The sequence below is a fragment of the Calidris pugnax genome, unplaced genomic scaffold, assembly GCF_001431845.1.
Source record: "Calidris pugnax isolate Ruff unplaced genomic scaffold, ASM143184v1 scaffold273, whole genome shotgun sequence".
Lineage (NCBI taxonomy): Eukaryota > Metazoa > Chordata > Aves > Charadriiformes > Scolopacidae > Calidris > Calidris pugnax.
The window spans coordinates 2,539,032-2,556,158 of NW_015094508.1; the positions used below are offsets into that span (position 1 = coordinate 2,539,032).

The following is a 17,127-nucleotide window of genomic DNA, read 5'->3' on the forward strand; positions in this document are numbered from 1 at the left end:
CGGCGAAGCGGAGTAGCACAAAACAAGCGCTTGCAATTTTGTAATCGCCTTCCAAGCAAAAAGCATTTTATTTCCGGTGTGCGCGGAAATTTTTTTTTTTTTTAAATTTTTCTTTCTGATCGCGTCGGGCGGGAGCGAGGTTGCGTACACAGGTAGAGGCGGCTCGTCTGCCCCGTCGGGAGAGACGGGGGCGACGGCGGTGGTCGGCACCTGGAAAAGTTCTCTCCCTTGCCGGAGGCGGGGGGCAAGGCAGCGGGGCCCGGGCGGGGCAGGAGGGCAGCGGACACCGTCCCCGGGGCTCGGCGGGGGAGAGGGAGGTGGTGGCAGCCGCCGGTGGCGGTTGTTTGGAGGGGGGGGGGGGCCTTTCCCGTCCCCCCTGCCCCAACGAGCGGCGGAGAATCAGGAAGTCACCGCCGCCACACACAGGCGTACGGACATGTTTGCTCGGCGTGACATGGTGGCGGAGGAGGGAAGGAGCGGTGGGGAAACCGACCCAGCCCAGCCCTAAAGCATGCCCCCCCCCCCCCCCGTGCGTGACTAGGGCCTCCGCTGGATGTGCGCGGCCGTGGCGGGGTGAAGGCGGCGCGGCGCCGAGGCCTAGGCGTACCGGGCGGCAGGGCCGGAAGAGCGGCGGGGCGCCGCCGAGGCCGAGCGCTGCGGCGGAGGGAGGCAGCGGGCGGCCCGCCCGGCCCCGAAACACGGTGTCCCTTCTCTTCCCTCCCCGTCAAACCCCCCAAACTCATTATGTCCGTGGGGAAACTGAGGTGCTGGGAGTTTTTGTGGGATTATTATTATTTTTTTTTTTTTTTTTAAATTTTTTCTCCACCCCCAAATTTATGATGGTGGAACAACAAACTTCACACGGCTGGAAAAGTTACAGCTCTTCTCAATTTTGTCTCCACCCCCGAATTTATGATGGTGGAACAACAAACTTCACACGGCTGGAAAAGTTACAGCTCTTCTCAACTCGAACTGAAGTTGCAGTTAACTGTTGGTGTTTGGGGTTTTTTTAGCGTAGTTTTTTTTTTTTTTCTCCTTCATTTGATTCTCCCCCGCCCAAGTGTGCATTATGGTCAAGTAAAGAGAGTGGTTAAGTGTCAGCACGACTGCACAGGTCGCACCGAAGTTGGTTTCTCTTGGTGTCTGCTACTTATGCTTGATATTTAGACTTTCCAATCTTCAGGTTAACGCTGATCTTTTTAAGATGTCTTTTGATGAATATTTTAGATAGGTAAGTAAATAGGCAACTAAAGAATTGAAGCTATAAAGATTTTTTTTTTTTTACTTTTACCATTATTTTTTTTACTTTTACCATTGCTCTGCGTGCACTCTTTTCTGTTTTGATTTAGATTTCTTCAGTGTTACTTGGTTTTAACCGTAGCCCCTGAGTCCCAGACAATAAACATTGTACCCGAATTTAATTCCTTTATTAGTACACCACTTACATGTTCGGGGTGGGGCAGGCTTCTCTGTGTAAGTTAGTATTGTTGTGCAAATAAAGGCACACTTTCTCTTCGGGAACCTAATTGCCCTATTACTGTCTCTGACTTTGTTTCTTTTGTCCTTTTGTTATTCTAAGGAAAAAAAGGGTGTACCAGAAGGATAGGATTGGAGGCAGATTTTTATGCTCATACATATCAGTAATTGAAAGTGAAAAGATTGTATGGGTAATAAGCATTTAAAAATAAAGTTAAGTGTATCTTACAGCATATGTGGACTTGACAGAGGTGAGGGTAAAGCTTCATTAAATACAGTATTTCTCTCATGAGTTATGTCTCAGCTTTAGGACTGGTATTTCTGTGGTGTTTCACAGAACATGCGCCAGAAGAGTGTGTTAGATCTTTTCCTAGATCTTTTCTTTTGTTCGTTTCTGAAGTGGTCTGTGAGCGTTTCTTGTCAAGTTCGAAAAATGCTTTCGCCAACACCTGAGGCTTGAAAATTGACAAGAGAAGTTCTCCAGCTATTCTTATATTAAATATATTCTTGACAAAGGTCTGTATGAAATTAATATCTGCAGATATATTTTCTCAACTTTTGTTGGGCTTTTGAAGTTAAGGTCAGAATGTGCACAGTAGCAACTTTAAAAAATGTCTGCACTAGCACCTCCGCTTTTCATGGTCCTGATTAGTAATACTGCTGTGAACTAGTAATCCTTTTCAGAAGGAGACTTTTCATTCTTCGTGTGACTGAGAACATATTTGGAAATCACTCATTAAGATGCCTATAACATTTTTTTGTGGTTTTTTGCTGCAATTGAAGTTCTCGATGTGTAAAGAGTGTTTTCTGGACCTCCACCTGTTCTGAACTTTGTTTAGTTTTTTATTTGTTTGATCCTCTAGTGGAGGAGTGAATACAATAGTAGGACATAAAGATCGCTTGTCATGAGAGTGGCTGCAACGTGATGACATAAAGATTATGCCATAAAGATCACTTGCCATGGCAATGGCAGCAGAGAAAAGCTTATGCCTTTTTTGCCAGATAAAATGGGGAAGGATAACTAAGAGGAAGAAGTGAGGCTTACTCACACACAGCTTTGGTAGTTTGCAAAAGTATCAGAATAAGAAGACAAATACTGAAAATTGGTTTATTTGTTTCTAACGCACACAAAGTCATAACTTCATAGGCAAAAACATTTTTCTGTTTGTCTCTACTTGGTAGAGAAGTAATTTCCTATGTGCCACTGCAGGTTTTGAGCACTCAGGTGGATTGTTTAGAGCTGTTTATTGTCCTTGAAGCAGTACCTTCTTTGTATCTTCACTGATATTTTACCATAAGTAGCTGGTATTTAACACAATCTTCTCCCTTCTTCCTTCTACACTCTTTAAGTAAAGGTGAGGCCTGTCAGTAATATCACAAATTCCTTTCGTTCTGCCTACCTCTCATTATGGCTTTTGTTTTTCAGAATCTAACATGAAGATAATGTTCAGTAACTGTGATTAATACCTGTAGTAAAGGTCACAGTATGGAAACTTGATCCATAACCAGTCAGTGCTGACATGAGTCAGTTTTCTGTGCCCAAAACGTACAGTGGAGTCTACACATGTAGCAAACATGGACTTTGTCTTGGGCATTGTGTGCCGTGACTGTGGGGTTAAAAAGCAATTCAACATCTGACTGCAGCTGTCTGACCTCCTGTTTTCCTGAAGGCTAGTGCCTTCAGGTGGAAAGCTATCAGAAAGGATCCTATCTCTGTGCTGTAGCCTCTGCATTAAAAAGTCTGGCAGCAGAGCTTAGTCTAACTTCTGTGGACTCTTGTTAGCCAGTCAATTCTTGGTGCTGGTTTTAGATTTTCTTAAGAGAGTAGGCTGTAAGTTAGAGTAGTGAAGTTGCTTTATGAAAACGGAAACAGCTACACAGTAGGAATACAAATTTCTACAAGAATACTTGTAAGGGGCTGAAGGTGGGGGGTATTAGGACTATAATCCTAAAGTAAACTGTCTCAGCGTGTGAAAAGCAGCATTACGCTACATGAGCTCACAAAGAAATTTCTGATACAAGCACACCACCTGTTCTGCCAGCTCTGCTGGGGTGCATGCAGACAGTCTTTGGTAGACAACTAGACAAGCAGTGTCCAGAGATTCTTCTCTCTGGCCTAAGTGTCTGGATAAGCAATTATGGTGCAGCATTTCTTCTTCTGTAGTTTGTAGTTTAAACTGCAAATTCCCTTCCAGGTGTTGAAGTTACATACCTGAGTATGCAAAGGCAGAACTCTCAGCTGTTAGTGTGTTTGGCTTTTCTGATGTGAACTGAATAACTCTTCTTTATGTTAGTTGAAGACCTGACTCCTTACTGATTTTTTTGTTGTTTCATGTGAACCTGTTCATTGATTGAATCATTGTTTGATGGAATGACAAATGATAAATGCACAGTGTCCTGTGGGGGCATACAATACAAAACACTGGTTTGCTTCTAAGGATTTTAAGTTTTTGTTTTAATTTTAATGAAATGCTGTCATTATTAATCATTTCTTAAACTACTGAACATCTTCACTTGATTATGGTTAGCAGATTAAGCAAATACTGTGAATCACTGGCAGTATCATTTCGTGTTTCCTGTGGCAGCGTAATAAAGGTAACTCCTTTAGCCTGTAGTGTATCACAGTTTCACAGTATATCTTTCTGAAGCCACCTGTGAATCATGACTTCAGTTAGAGATGTGTGGGGAGAAGTAGACTGTAATTATTTTTCTCTGAAGGCAAAGTTGAAGTCTGCTTTGCAGTGTGTATGTGGCTGTTGCGTGGGTCGACATCACATATAAGCGGTGCACTTTCCTTACTTTCCACTACCTATCTGAGGCAGGGGATCGGGCCAAAACATCCTGGCTGAAGCTCAGCTTAAGTTGACTAAGTCATGGAGAGGCCGAAGTTATGTTGGATGGTGTAGGGAAACAGCTAGAAGAACTATAAATGCTGACTGCTCCAGCTGTTCTTAGACTCAGTGTGTGCCCTATGTCAAAGCAGTCTATAATCTCTGGGTCTTTTTGGGTGTCCGGCTAGTCTTGAATTCCAAAGTCATGCTGGTGGTTTGTTACCTGTTGTGTTCTAGTTTTGGGTCTACTAATATTGCATACTTTCTTCATGTGAAGGAAATCCCTGCTTTTGTTACCTTTGGGTTTGTAGGAAGTTTATGCCAAAATATGTGTAATGTTGGATGCTTGGTTGTTGTGCGTCCTGAAACATTGAGCTGACAGAGACACTATTGTACAATAAATTAACAACAAGTACAAAACCTGGTGCATAGGAAGTTACCTTGACAATGATAGATATATTTTTTTCCCTCTGTGTCTCAACTCCAGTGTGTCCAGCAGAGGTGGAGAAATTCTCTGAGACCACAGGAAGAACTCTTGTGATTCACCACTACTAACTCAATCCCCTCTAGTTCCATTTAGGGCTGCTCACAGAAGAGATTTGGTGGTGATGATGCAAATAAACCTAAGAAGTGAAAAGGGATTACAATTCAAGAAGAGATATGTCTTGTTTGAAGTCATGTGAATAACACTACTCTCATGAGGGTTTTGAGAAAATTTTAAGATTGGACACTTGAGAAACAATTAGACAGTATGTAAGGCATCTGAGAATCAGGGCCAGCAGCCTTATAATTTGGGACGATGGTGTGGAAATTTGGTTTTTTTTTTTCATTTTATTGAAGTCTTTATAATCTGCTAGAAGCGTTTACTCCCCCTCTCCCCCTTCCTTCCCCTTTGCTTTGTAATTCTAACAGGCACAACTCATTAAAAAGCAGTCCAAACAAATGGGTCAACACTGGCTTTGGCAGGGAGTTGGGTTCACTTTGCTTGTTTCAATATAAGCACCAGAATTTATTCAAACTAATACCAATGTTATCTGGATGTAGCCTGGCCACTGTTGCACCTGTTGTCTCTTTGTAGATTTTTGATTTGACTTTAATAAGACTTTTATAAGGGCCTAGAGAAATTAGTTATCTAGCTCTTACTGAATTTTAGTGAGAGTGGGGTGCCTAATTTCTGTGGTTTTTTTATACAATGTTGGTCTTAGTAAATATAAATGAATCTGTTTTTGAAACATGTTAAATCATAAGCTTTTTAGCAGTTCTGTTCTATGAGCAGATCCTTAGTCAGGAGGGCTGTGTATAATGTGTTCTGGTTTATGGCCGTGGCTGTTTTTTTGTGGACTCCTATTGTCAGAGAAAATTGCTTTGTCTCTTTATGTCCGTGGGTGTCTTTGGACAGGATTTATTACTTGCATTCAGGTAGTATTTTCCAAGAATTTGTGTTCCCCTGATACAGATCTTAAAAGTTTGTTGTGGTTGTGTCGTGTCCCCCCAGCCCCAAGGACGTTCTTTGACATTCAGAAATTTCTGAATACAAATCTCTTTAAGACTATTCAGTTATGTAAGATTGGGTAAATTTGTCTGCTCTTAAAGAAAGATAATGGAAGGACTTGATCTGGTATAAGGGATGCAGCATTCCCTTGGGTAGTTGCTGTTTTGTACAGGTTGGGCACCTGCTAGCCTATCAAAAAGAATGTAAAGTTTTCCAAATCTGTGTACAGGACTTGTTTAATGTATATGTAAATGATAGTGCAACTGGTGCAGCAGAGACTGGAGCCAGTTAATTTTTATGAGAACTACAAGTTGAATTTGAGATAGAGGTGAATAGAGGGGGATATTTTTCTACTTAGGTGTAGGTAGAAGTCTTCTGTGAAAAAGGATATTTTGGGGTCCTGGACACCGATAGTAGTTTTGTAATTGATTGCATTGTGGCTCCTTATAAATTTTTCTGGATAATGGTGATGGTGGTGCTAGGTTTTGACTTGTTAAGGTGCAGAGTTAGTCAGCTGTGAGAGTGTTAGTCTTAATACTTTGTAACATAATGATTGACTCATATAAAAACTCCTTGTGTGGAAATGTCTATTTTCCTTTGTACAGCCAAACTGTAGGCCTCCTATAGGAAGCTGTGGCATGGTGTATGCAGTTGTGAGCATTTGGTAACTTCATTCCTTTTGTGGTAATGTCGTGGGGCTGTAGGGGACTAATTAATGACTACAGTGTTTTGTTTTGAACAGAGAAGCTTCATAGGCATCTCCCTGTTTTACTTTGCAAGAGAGTAGGATCCCAAGGTAGCTAATTCCAGGTGAGGATATTTTATTTTAAATGAGCTAAAGATTATTCTAATTTGTTTCCTTTAGTCAGAAGAGAATAGTAGCTATGAAAACATAACAAAAAAGAGTTCATAAGCTATTAAGAGTTCAGAAGCTATTAAGCAGGTTTTGATCCTGACAGAACGATTAGGTAATTGGGGGTAAATAAGTGAAAATGGTCTTGATATAGTAGCATTTTACCTTCTTTGTGCATTCTGGTGAGTAAAGACCATATAGAAGAAGAAAAGATGAGCAGTTCTGTAAGCTCTGAATTCCCTGATTGCTAGCAGTAGGCACCAGTCCACTTTTTTTCCTGACACGTCTTACAGATGGGCCTCCTTTCTGCTGTTGGGAACCTTGGGAGAGTACTTTGATTTTCTTGAGTGTCTGTTTCTTAATTTGACTACAAGCCAGGGTGTTTGCAGTGTTACAGTGTGGCTTTAGATAAGCGGTGTCATAGCAGGGTTATCCTACTTATTCACGTTAAAAAGTAATTACTGCTAACTACAGATGGTGAAAAACACAGACGTGGAAAGTGGAACACTCTTCTGTGATAAATTCTGTAAGGAGAGGGGCTGGGATAGGGAATCATCTTGGGCTTGTAGTGTACCATTACGTTTTAATTATCTTGTAGTGTACTTACTTAGAATGCTTTTTAATAAGACTCATTTTTCATTGTATTTGCTTTATTATTAGGGGACAAGTAATCATGGGCAGGTAACCTCACTATAAAAATACACCCAAAGTAAATAAAGGGAACAGTCTAGGCCCATCTAACAGTTAGCTACTGCTGAAAGTGGTGATCCTACTTGCTTCCTTGTGCTTGCACTGGGACTCGTCTGTCCTTGCAGAAAGTCAGTTCAATGACCCGAATTACTAGATGGTTTGGGGTTTTTTTGTGGTTTATTTTTCGTTTTGTTGGTTCTGTTGTTGTTTTTTAAATATAGGGTTACTTTTCTGCTGGCATAACTGCTCAAATAATGAGATCACTGTGCGATCAAATGCATGAAGATGCTGCTGTTCGGAGTGGGAAATACCAGGAAACATGACTGATCTTATTGACAGCAGCTAACCATCAGTTTTGCAAAAATATGGCAGCTGTGCCACTGCATTTTGATACTCTGACATTAGTGAACAAAAAGTTCCTAATATTAGAAATCAATAAAAGTTCTCAGAAAACTGAAGGATGTTTCAAGCCTGTAGCCTGCATCAATTTGTTCCACTAAGAACACAGAAATGAAAATATAGTGATAGTTGTTTTTCCAGACTGTGAGAACCTGTCATTTGTTCTTGGGGCATTTACTATTTTAGAAGCTACTTGCGCTGCAACTCTTCTGGTTTATAACATTGGCAGAACTCCTCAAGTGAATTATAACTCTTCAGTCCAAAGTAATTGTCTTTTCTGTTGTCTGTTTCATTTGATATTATGATTGCATACAGATATAACCAGAGAGGTCCTACATTAATGTCTAACTTTTTTGAAAAAGTCAGAAAATAGTCTTATTAGTTAATACCTGTTTAGCTGCATTACCATGAATTTGATATGTATGAATTTCATCACAGTCACATCTGTTTAGGAGGAGATTTTTGAATACATATTCAGAAAGTGTTCAGATTTTACAAAGGTGTACAGCTATTTTCCCTGCCTTTAGTAGTACTGTGCTTGACCCCACGTGATACATCTGATGATAGCAAGTCAGTTGAACTTCCTTTGTCTCTGGGGTTGCTTTGTGAGTGACACTTTTTTGACTGACATCCAAACATCCAGAAATTGACTGAACTATCACGATCCTTATCCTTCTAGTGGGCTTTTAGAAGGATGGTTAGACTAATGTGCAAGATTAAGGATAATTCAGGCACTTTCTGCTGATGACAGCTTGCGTGTGTGTGTGTAACGACTGCCAGTAGATTTTATGATGTTTTTTCAATGCCGCTAATGTCACATAGAAATTCTGTTTTTGTTTTTTGTTTTATTAGAGCTATTCTGCTAATTGAAAAGGAGACAGAAAATAGATGTCCACGCCTACGGACCCTGGCGCCATGCCTCATCCTGGTCCTTCCCCTGGACCAGGACCTTCACCTGGACCGATTCTAGGACCTAGCCCAGGACCAGGGCCATCTCCTGGCTCAGTCCACAGCATGATGGGGCCAAGTCCTGGTCCGCCCAGTGTCCCGCATTCAATGCCAACAATGGGGCCTACTGATTATCAACAAGAAGGCATGCACCAAATGCATAAGGTAATAGTTTATAACAAGTGAACCTTTTTTCCCTAGAGTTCTCTCCACTCATTAAAAAGACTACTTAACACTAGTTTTAGACCTGCATAACTGCTTTTACACGTCATGTATCACCGGCAGAACTGCAGCTACCCTCCCACTCTATCTTTCTTTCTAAAGATGATGCATGTATCAGATTAAACATAGTTTCCTTGTACTTAGTAGACTACTTTGACCTGTAGGGCTGGTAGTTTGCAAATCTTAATTTGTAAACTGTACTTTTTGGTAAGAGATACATTACTAGTGTTAAAACATTATGGTAGACCATTCTAACCAACTTTTTTTTTCTTTTTTTTTCCCCCCCTTCATATCTGTTTGGACTTACCTTGCATTTTTCTGGGTTGCTTTTTAGTTTTGTGTGATTTTTTTTTTTTTTTTTTATATTTTTAACGCTTAAAGGGCTTGTGCTTAGGAATTTGTTTACTCCCCTACGTTAATGAAAAAACTAGTTTCCAAGTTATTTTATAAAGTCTCCATCTTACTAAGGAATTTAAACTATTTAGCATATAACGGGAATAATTCAGTGGTTGTTGTCGTACACTTAAAATTACATATGTGCTTAGACTATCATTAAGGTCTTTTGCTTTGAGGAAATGCTTCTGTGGAGTTTATTAGAGCAGTCTCTTTATGTATTATCATTTTTATTTGGTTTTGTACCTCAGATTTAGAGCTTAGGGTAATTTCAACTTCACTGATGTTTTACTCTCAGAAATATGCAGTAACAGCTTACAGAGCCAAGATAGTGAAAACATTTTGGTAACTATTGTTGATTCTGCTTGGAATTCTTATATGCACATAAAAAAACCCCTAAATTTACAATGAAAATTTAGTTTTTAAAGTAACATATTTTATTTTTCCTTATGAATTGGTAACTTCTTCATCTTGCTGTTTTCACATATGGGTCAGTTTCATTCATTAAAACAGTGTCCAGTCAGTAGGAACATGACACGACCACCTTTTGCATGAGGAACTCTATAATTAAAATTTCTAACAGCACAAAGACAGTTAAATGAAGGAGGCCATGATTCAGCTGTTCATTTGTAACAAACTGTTGTAATTTCTGAGAGGTCAATACGTTCAGTAACTAAAACTTTTACATTTGAATCTCGAAGCATGTAATTTAGCTATTAGCCAGAGTAAACATTTGCAATTGGCATTTCCTTGTTTGTGGGGTCAGTTAAGCCCAAGCTTCCAGCACTCTGGTGGATGCCTCAGACTTCATAGACAGCCAGGGCTTTTACATCCTTCAGTTCTCTGATTTCTTTCTGTTTTTAAGAGATTCTGTACCTGCAGAAGAAGAGGGCTGCACTAGGAATTTTCCATGAAAACAGCTGAATATTCCATACATTGTTTTTGACTACTGTATTGTGTTTCACCTTGTGTATTCTTCAGAAGTTTAACGCTATTTTAGTATTAGAAACAAAACAACAAATGTCATCCCACAAAGTTCTTTCAGAGACTGTAGAAGCATCTCAGAAGTTCTGCGAGCCAGAGTAGAAATTCTCCCACTGAGCTGGTATTGAAATGTTTCGAAAAATGCACCATGAATGCGAAGAGTCTGGATAGCTAATTCAAAGATGACCAGTCAGTATAGTTGTGACAAAATTACTTTCTCTTTTCTGTACCTTGATTTTGATAATGGAACAAAGGCGGTAATCTCACAAGTAGTGAGCCTTGCTGTCCTCCGTGTCACAAGTTCCAGCATGCCTTTGTGTATGTGTGACTAAGCTAGAAAATGGGTCTGTTGAACTGATCCAGGTGAGAAAAAAAAAATCTTGGTTATTTTTACAGTCTAGATCAGTTTTCTGATCTGTTTTCCTGTGTAACCCCAGAAATAGTGTATTGTGACAACTGAGGGAAGGCTCTGTTTAAGTAATGCTGTGGAAGGATACCTCTAGACTATTTTGCAAATATTGCTTGAATGTTGTTCCATGTGATTAACAAACTGGCCAGCCACCTGCTTTTGACCAAGTAAATGTTTGACTTTCACGTCATGATGTAACATAAAACTTTTTTTTTTTTTCCCCCTAATGAAGTGCAGTAAAAGCGAGAGATTGCATAACCGGGATGCTTTCTGTGCAGTTGCTTGTGAGGTATGCATCTCACGTATACAGTGGGATGTGGTTCTTACTTTTAAAATTCACAAACTAAATAGTGAAACACCTTCATTATGTTAGATGTTTGGATTTTTTTTTTTATTATTCTTTCTAAAATAGACAAACTATCCAACAATAGAGAAAACACTGATGGATACAAATTAATATTAATAAGTCACAATTCCTAAAATATGTAGTAACCAGGAAACCCTCCCACAGGAAAATTTATTATTGATTTACATAGCACAGTTTTGACAGAAACAATAAATCGGTTAACTTTCTTTCTTCTTTCTTCAGTGATCTTTAGACTATTGATCAAATTGCCAGGGGAGTACTTCCAGTTCCCAATTTTACTGAAGTGTATCTTGGATGCAAGACAGGTACAATTATGGAGAAGTTCTTAGAAGTCTGTTGGGGGTTGGGGTAAGCTGCTAGATCAAACCTAACAGTCTCAGAGAGTTTCATGAGGCAAAAATAGTGGGAAGCTGGAAAGATATTAAAGGGATACATTCTTACATGGTTGCCCTAATCTTACTTTTCCTCAGCATCCATATACAACCTTCTTTGGAGGCAGAACATAGGGTTAGATTATTTTAGTCGGAGCTGGTACAGCCTTCTGTATGCTCTTATGAACCAACTGGGCCATATGATTTTAACTGCTTAACTGTCAGTTATGACAATAGTATATCTATTTCATTTGCATAGTTCTCACTTGAGGGATGGGAAGAGTACTGTGAGCTCTTTGTTTACTTTCTCTTCCAATTAATTGTAACTTGATGCATAATAATTTCTTTTGTGAATTTGTAATGGGCTATACTGTAAATGATTACAGTGGAAAAATCATTCTGATACCATGGACAATGTTACTGTTTTTGGTGGGAGAGAGAGAAAGTGAGTGACAGAAAATAATCTTTTCCAACAAAAATGGTATTTTTTACTACATATATTATTTTTTCACTAAGGTGTTGCATTAAAACAGAAGGCAAATGGTTTACCATTTCCAATATTGTTGGCTAACAGGCCTGTGCACATTAGGCATTCTGAGAATCTTAACATTTTGTCATGGTCCTGGAAGTAATGCCTTTTTATTCAGCAGGCATGTTTCATTCTTTATTTTTGTTTTGTGTGTTCACCTTAGTGAATAAAAGAAGGAATGTGGTGTTGTCAGCCTTGAGAAATGAACAGAGACCTTGTGTAAAATGGTGGTTTTAGTGTTTTGTTAAAGATTAACAAAATTGTTGGCCAAGTCCCTACTGCAAGGACAACCATGGTCAGTCTGGCTGTCCGTCACTGATACATTCAATTATGCTGTACAGTTATGTGACAATACATTGCTGTTTGGTCTATGTAAATTTCTTTTTGATATAGAAGATGCATAGTCTAGAAGAAATCTAGTTTGATACTCAGTCTCTGATTTCAAGGGAGATGTTTTGTTTATTTGTTTTTTTAAGAAGGGGGAAGGGAACAAAACAAGACACCATAATCTGATGGTTTACCTAGAAATAGGTCAAACTGTGATGCAACACTGTCTGTGAATACACTTCAGTTACTAAATTCAGAGTAAAAGCAGTGCAGGCAAAATGTTCCTTATGCATGAGGCATTATGTGAAGTCTGTAAGTCTGCCAAGTCTGTAGGTGTGGGCTTGCATACAGTTGAAGCTCATCCCTCATTATGTTTTCTGGAAGCACTGCTTATGTATCTGGCCTGTTCTGTGCTTGTTCTTACTTATGGGGACCAATGAAAATAATAATGTGTACTCAAAGGTGAGTATATCTCCACTTCCTTTTGCTCTGTTGTATTAAAAGAATTTTGAAAAAGTGCACCAATGTGGTAGTAATGCTTTATTGGTGGTACAGGTTACAATTCTCATGCCAACAATGTCATGGTGGAAAGTATCTTTAATAATTTATCCAGGACTAAAGAATTTACAGAAATTCAATTGTGTGTGAGATCTTTTCTGTAATTTTTAGCCCGTTACGTAGATTAAAAGTTATCATCTAACTCTGTAGTTACACAGTGACATGAAGTTATGAAAAGGAACTGGTTTTCAGTTCTTGTAGTCCTGTGCTGAATTGTCTCCCCTATTTTATGGAGTTTTTCCACAGACAGCAGAGGTGCTTTTAGATGAAAAATATTCTTGGAAATACAAGTCTATTTACATAAATTAGCAGTACTGTGATATTAAAACTAATTTTGTCTTCAAAGAGTTTTATGCCATCTTCATCTTTTGTAGCTTTGTTAGTAAAAAACCTGATTAATAAGGTCTATCTTTCCTAATCCGTTTCTAATTAATTGCACTTTCAATTTTTTCAGAGCATAACTTCTGCAAACACACAGACACAAATCTTGTTCTTGCTATATTTAGGTTCTCTTCCATTAAACTTGAAACATTTCAGTTTGCTACAGGTTTTTGTTTGTTTAGGTTTTTTTTTGGTTGGTTTGATTTTGGTTTTTTGTTTTTGTTTTTTTAAATGCTTATGTTGCAAAAACCTGGTCTTTTGATCCGATCTTTCCTTCAGTTGACGTTTTCACACCAGTGATGTGGTCACATCTTTACTTTTCTTTTCCTGATTGATTTTTTTTTTTTTTTTTTTTAATTCTCTTTTTGAAAGGCCTCTTAATTGTTTTCCTCTTCATTGCTGCTCTGTATTAATGCCAGCTCCTTTCCCCACCTTCTGTATGGTGGTACTTCCAATGCCCTGGGTACGCGTGTCCCATCCGAGCCACCTGCATTCACAGAGGCTGCCACCCATTAGTGCAGTGACACCCCTCCCTGCAGTCACACCACAGATGTGTAGGGCTAGAGGCCTCTGTTCTGGAAATCAGATCCAATTTCCTGCACAGCCGCCTCCTCCTCTTGGCAGACTTAAAAGATTGAGTCCTTGACACATACCATGGTAAAATAGGAATGGATCCAGCTTTACAGGTTTCGGTTTTTGTAGTATTCAGCTCCTGCGGGCAGAACGTGAATGAGTGTTCTCTTCTGCTTTGGTTATCTTTGTAAGTAAGGGTGAAGGGAGAGGGAGGGATCTTCATGCCTCAGAAAAGGCTGTTGGTTAGCACAGTGGAGCTATTTTAACATGTCAGTCATTTATCTCTACATTTCTACTCCATATCCCAAGTTCTTGTAATCAGAAATAGCTTCACAAGGAAGAGGTGTTTTTCTGATACAAATTCTTTTCACAAATGTTTTTATACTGTCATGACAACTAAATGATTTGCTGAAACATAAAAAAATCCATTCCACTTTTTTTCTGTAACTTTTCTCCTTTTAACCTGTAGTTTCTTATAGGAAAAATGGTAATGAAATCCTTCAAAAATTCTGATAAAAAAAACCAAACCAAAACCCCATGTGTTTAAAGACACTTTCAGTCAAACCTGATGACTGCAATGGAAAGGGGAAAATTTATAACAAGAGTTTAAAACTGAAAAATTTAGAATTATTCTTTTTCTTTGTAGAAAGGATGATCGATGTTAAGTTCTGCTTGAATTGATCCGTGTGCAACCCAAAAAGAGGAAATGTGGCTGTTTTTCTGTGACTTGATGTAGCTTCTTGCACACTCTTTTTGTTAACTGCCTGTATTTTCCACTGGAATAAGTTTTCTTAACTCTCTTTTTAAAAAGAATTCTCCATAAATGGGTGTGCATTTACATAAAGCACACTGCAAGGTCTCCATTCACAGTAGGGTTTGCAAGAACAGTAGTTAAGTGTGCATGCATGCATGCGTTACAGAGAGGGGCAGAGCTACTCATTTTTGTAGAGAAAAAAGTGATGCCAGTTCCTTCCTAACACAAAGCCCTGTAGCCCTCTAAGTAGAAGTTACTGAGCTTAATCTCTTCCCTAGTTAGGGACGTGATGTAATTTTTGCTTTCAGGTAAAACTTCAGAGTTTTCTTAAGACATCTTCGTTCTGATGTTTCTTTTGCACTGTTTTCCCATTCAGAGTCCTTCAGTTTCTATTATGGAGCCTTTCCCAGTGCCCTGCATGTCTTCAGCATGTTTTTCTGACCCCAAGCTGTCTTCTCTTCAGTCTCTGAAGAAGGCACCTGGCCCTGTTTTCCTTTTCAAGTACCATGGGAACTGTAGTTTTTGAGGAGTGAATGAGGTGACAGGAACTGTAGGGAACACAAGTATTTGAGTAGAACTGTATTCCCTTTCCTTGACTGCCTGTCCCCGTTTTTGCCTGCAAAGAATAAATTGCCTCCTGACATGTCATCTTTGTTTTTGAAGAGAAATAGTGTTTGGGACATTCCAGTAGAGCTGTAACCGAAAGGGCAAAGTTTGGGCTAAAAATAACTTGAGCCAAGCCACAGGCTGTACTTTCGTAAGATGGTGTGTGTTACACTGCTTTGTAATATGAGGCCAATATAGTTCGTGTGCTTGTATTCGGACAGTTTGCTGCCCTGACATTGAAAAAGAGTTCATATAGAGGAAAAAAAAAAAAAAAAAAACCAGCAGAAAGGAAACAGAGGAAACAAGTAGTCTAATGGTGCTCTGTGCTTCTCAAAGTGTCTGATTCCAGGGTTAAAGGTTCCTAATGTATTTATTTTGAATGACTGCAAAGAGGTGTTCTTACTCTTGTTGTGTTTGTTTAGATTTTGAGTTAAAGTACTTTGGATTTTTATAGTGGATTTATATGCTGTCTCTATATAAATACTTACTTTTGTTTTCACAGTCTATTGATGGCTTGCACGAAAAAGGAATGGTTGAAGATGTTCATTGTGGCTCCATGAAGAGTATGCGACCTCCTCACCCTGGAATGGGTCCACCTCAGAGTCCAATGGACCAGCATAGCCAAGGTTTATCCATACTGTCCATGCTGTATGATTTTGGGGCCCCTGTATTCCACAGAGAGTCTGTACTTTTATGTAACAGATTTCCAATTATTTCCTTACAGCTGTGTTTGAAAAGGCTGAAGTGATATCACAGGGCAAGGTGAATAACTGAATTCCCTTGCTTTCTGAAGTGTCCATCAGTCATGTATTAGAAAAAAAACTAAGGTTTAAGTCTAGGACTAAGGCAAGTAATTGGCCTAAGTCTATTACAGATTTCAGTTCACATCTCTAAAAAAACCCCATCTAGTTATTTCCTGTCTTATGTGGCTATTATAAATGTAAAGGCAGTATAATATGATTTATTTTAATCCTGTGGTGAAGGAATGATAGGAATCCAAGCAAACCTGGAGAAACCTTCTTTAATATCTATAATGTTTGGTCAAGGGCTGATCAAAGTTATTTTCAATTTTTTTTATGCCAGAAAATAGAAACTCTTTACCACATTGCTACATGTATTCCTGTGTCCTTTAGTTTGCAAAGTAAGAGGACATGCATTCTATAAGCAGCTCAGTATGTTGGAGATTTAACTAGTAATGCCTGCTACTATTAATTAGTTCAGCAGATAAGGTTTTGTATATTGCATATTACATATTGTATATTATAGCAACACCTGAACAATCTCAGCTGAAATCAGGGTCCTGTTTTGACATGATCTGTTTGATGTATTTACATGTTTGTTATGTAGAGTAAGGGAAATGCTGGAAAGAGAAAAACAGGTAAAAATCAGCGAAATGACTCAGCCTGAACTGCATTGTGACTTTTCAGCGGGCCGTGACTAAAATCCTAGTCTGTGATTTGTCAACTGAATCCCTGACTGGGACCTTGAACATCAGAAAGTACTGGTTTTCCATTACAACTTTCAATATTACTTAGTAAAATAGAACTGACTTTGCAGGGACAAATTCTTTGTCAGTTAAAACTTCTCCAGTGATTTCAGTGACTTGTAAGCATGATCACCCAACAGAAAATGTTACCTGACTTTGCATTCTTTTGCTTGTAATAAGCTGGTTTCTTAAAATGAACAGAGCGCATAGTCTGATGATGAAGATGGGTGCAGTTCAAACATAATATATGTAAACTGCAAGAACATAAATTGGAAATCCCTCAAATACAAGTAGCTCTGAGTTGTTTTCATCTTTCCTGTGCTGGCTGAGATCAGACTTCCAGGTTGTTTGCTCTGCAAAAAAAATGATTGCGTTAGTAGCAGCTGCGTCAGGCTAAAGACTACGGATCCCTGATCTCTCTTTGGTGTATGCTAGCAGCTGTTGCAAGGTAAACAGGGAATACTAGAGTTCTACTGTA

General features: G+C 39.0%; 1 protein-coding gene across 3 annotated transcripts in view; it reads left to right on the top strand.

The window, feature by feature from the left end:
* Positions 1-17,127, top strand: part of SMARCA2 (SWI/SNF related, matrix associated, actin dependent regulator of chromatin, subfamily a, member 2) — a 109,129-nt gene that overhangs the window by 1,149 nt on the left and 90,853 nt on the right. Inside the window, exons 1-3 of one of the 3 annotated variants that reach the window (XM_014964953.1) lie at positions 39-152; positions 8,594-8,854; positions 15,666-15,789. In XM_014964953.1, coding sequence (XP_014820439.1) covers positions 8,630-8,854; positions 15,666-15,789 — 349 coding nt within the window. In that variant the 5' untranslated portion in view covers positions 39-152; positions 8,594-8,629. Of the gene's footprint in view, positions 1-38; positions 153-8,593; positions 8,855-15,665; positions 15,790-17,127 lie in introns of those variants that run through there. The other 2 variants (XM_014964952.1, XM_014964951.1) reach the window with 2 other exon arrangements.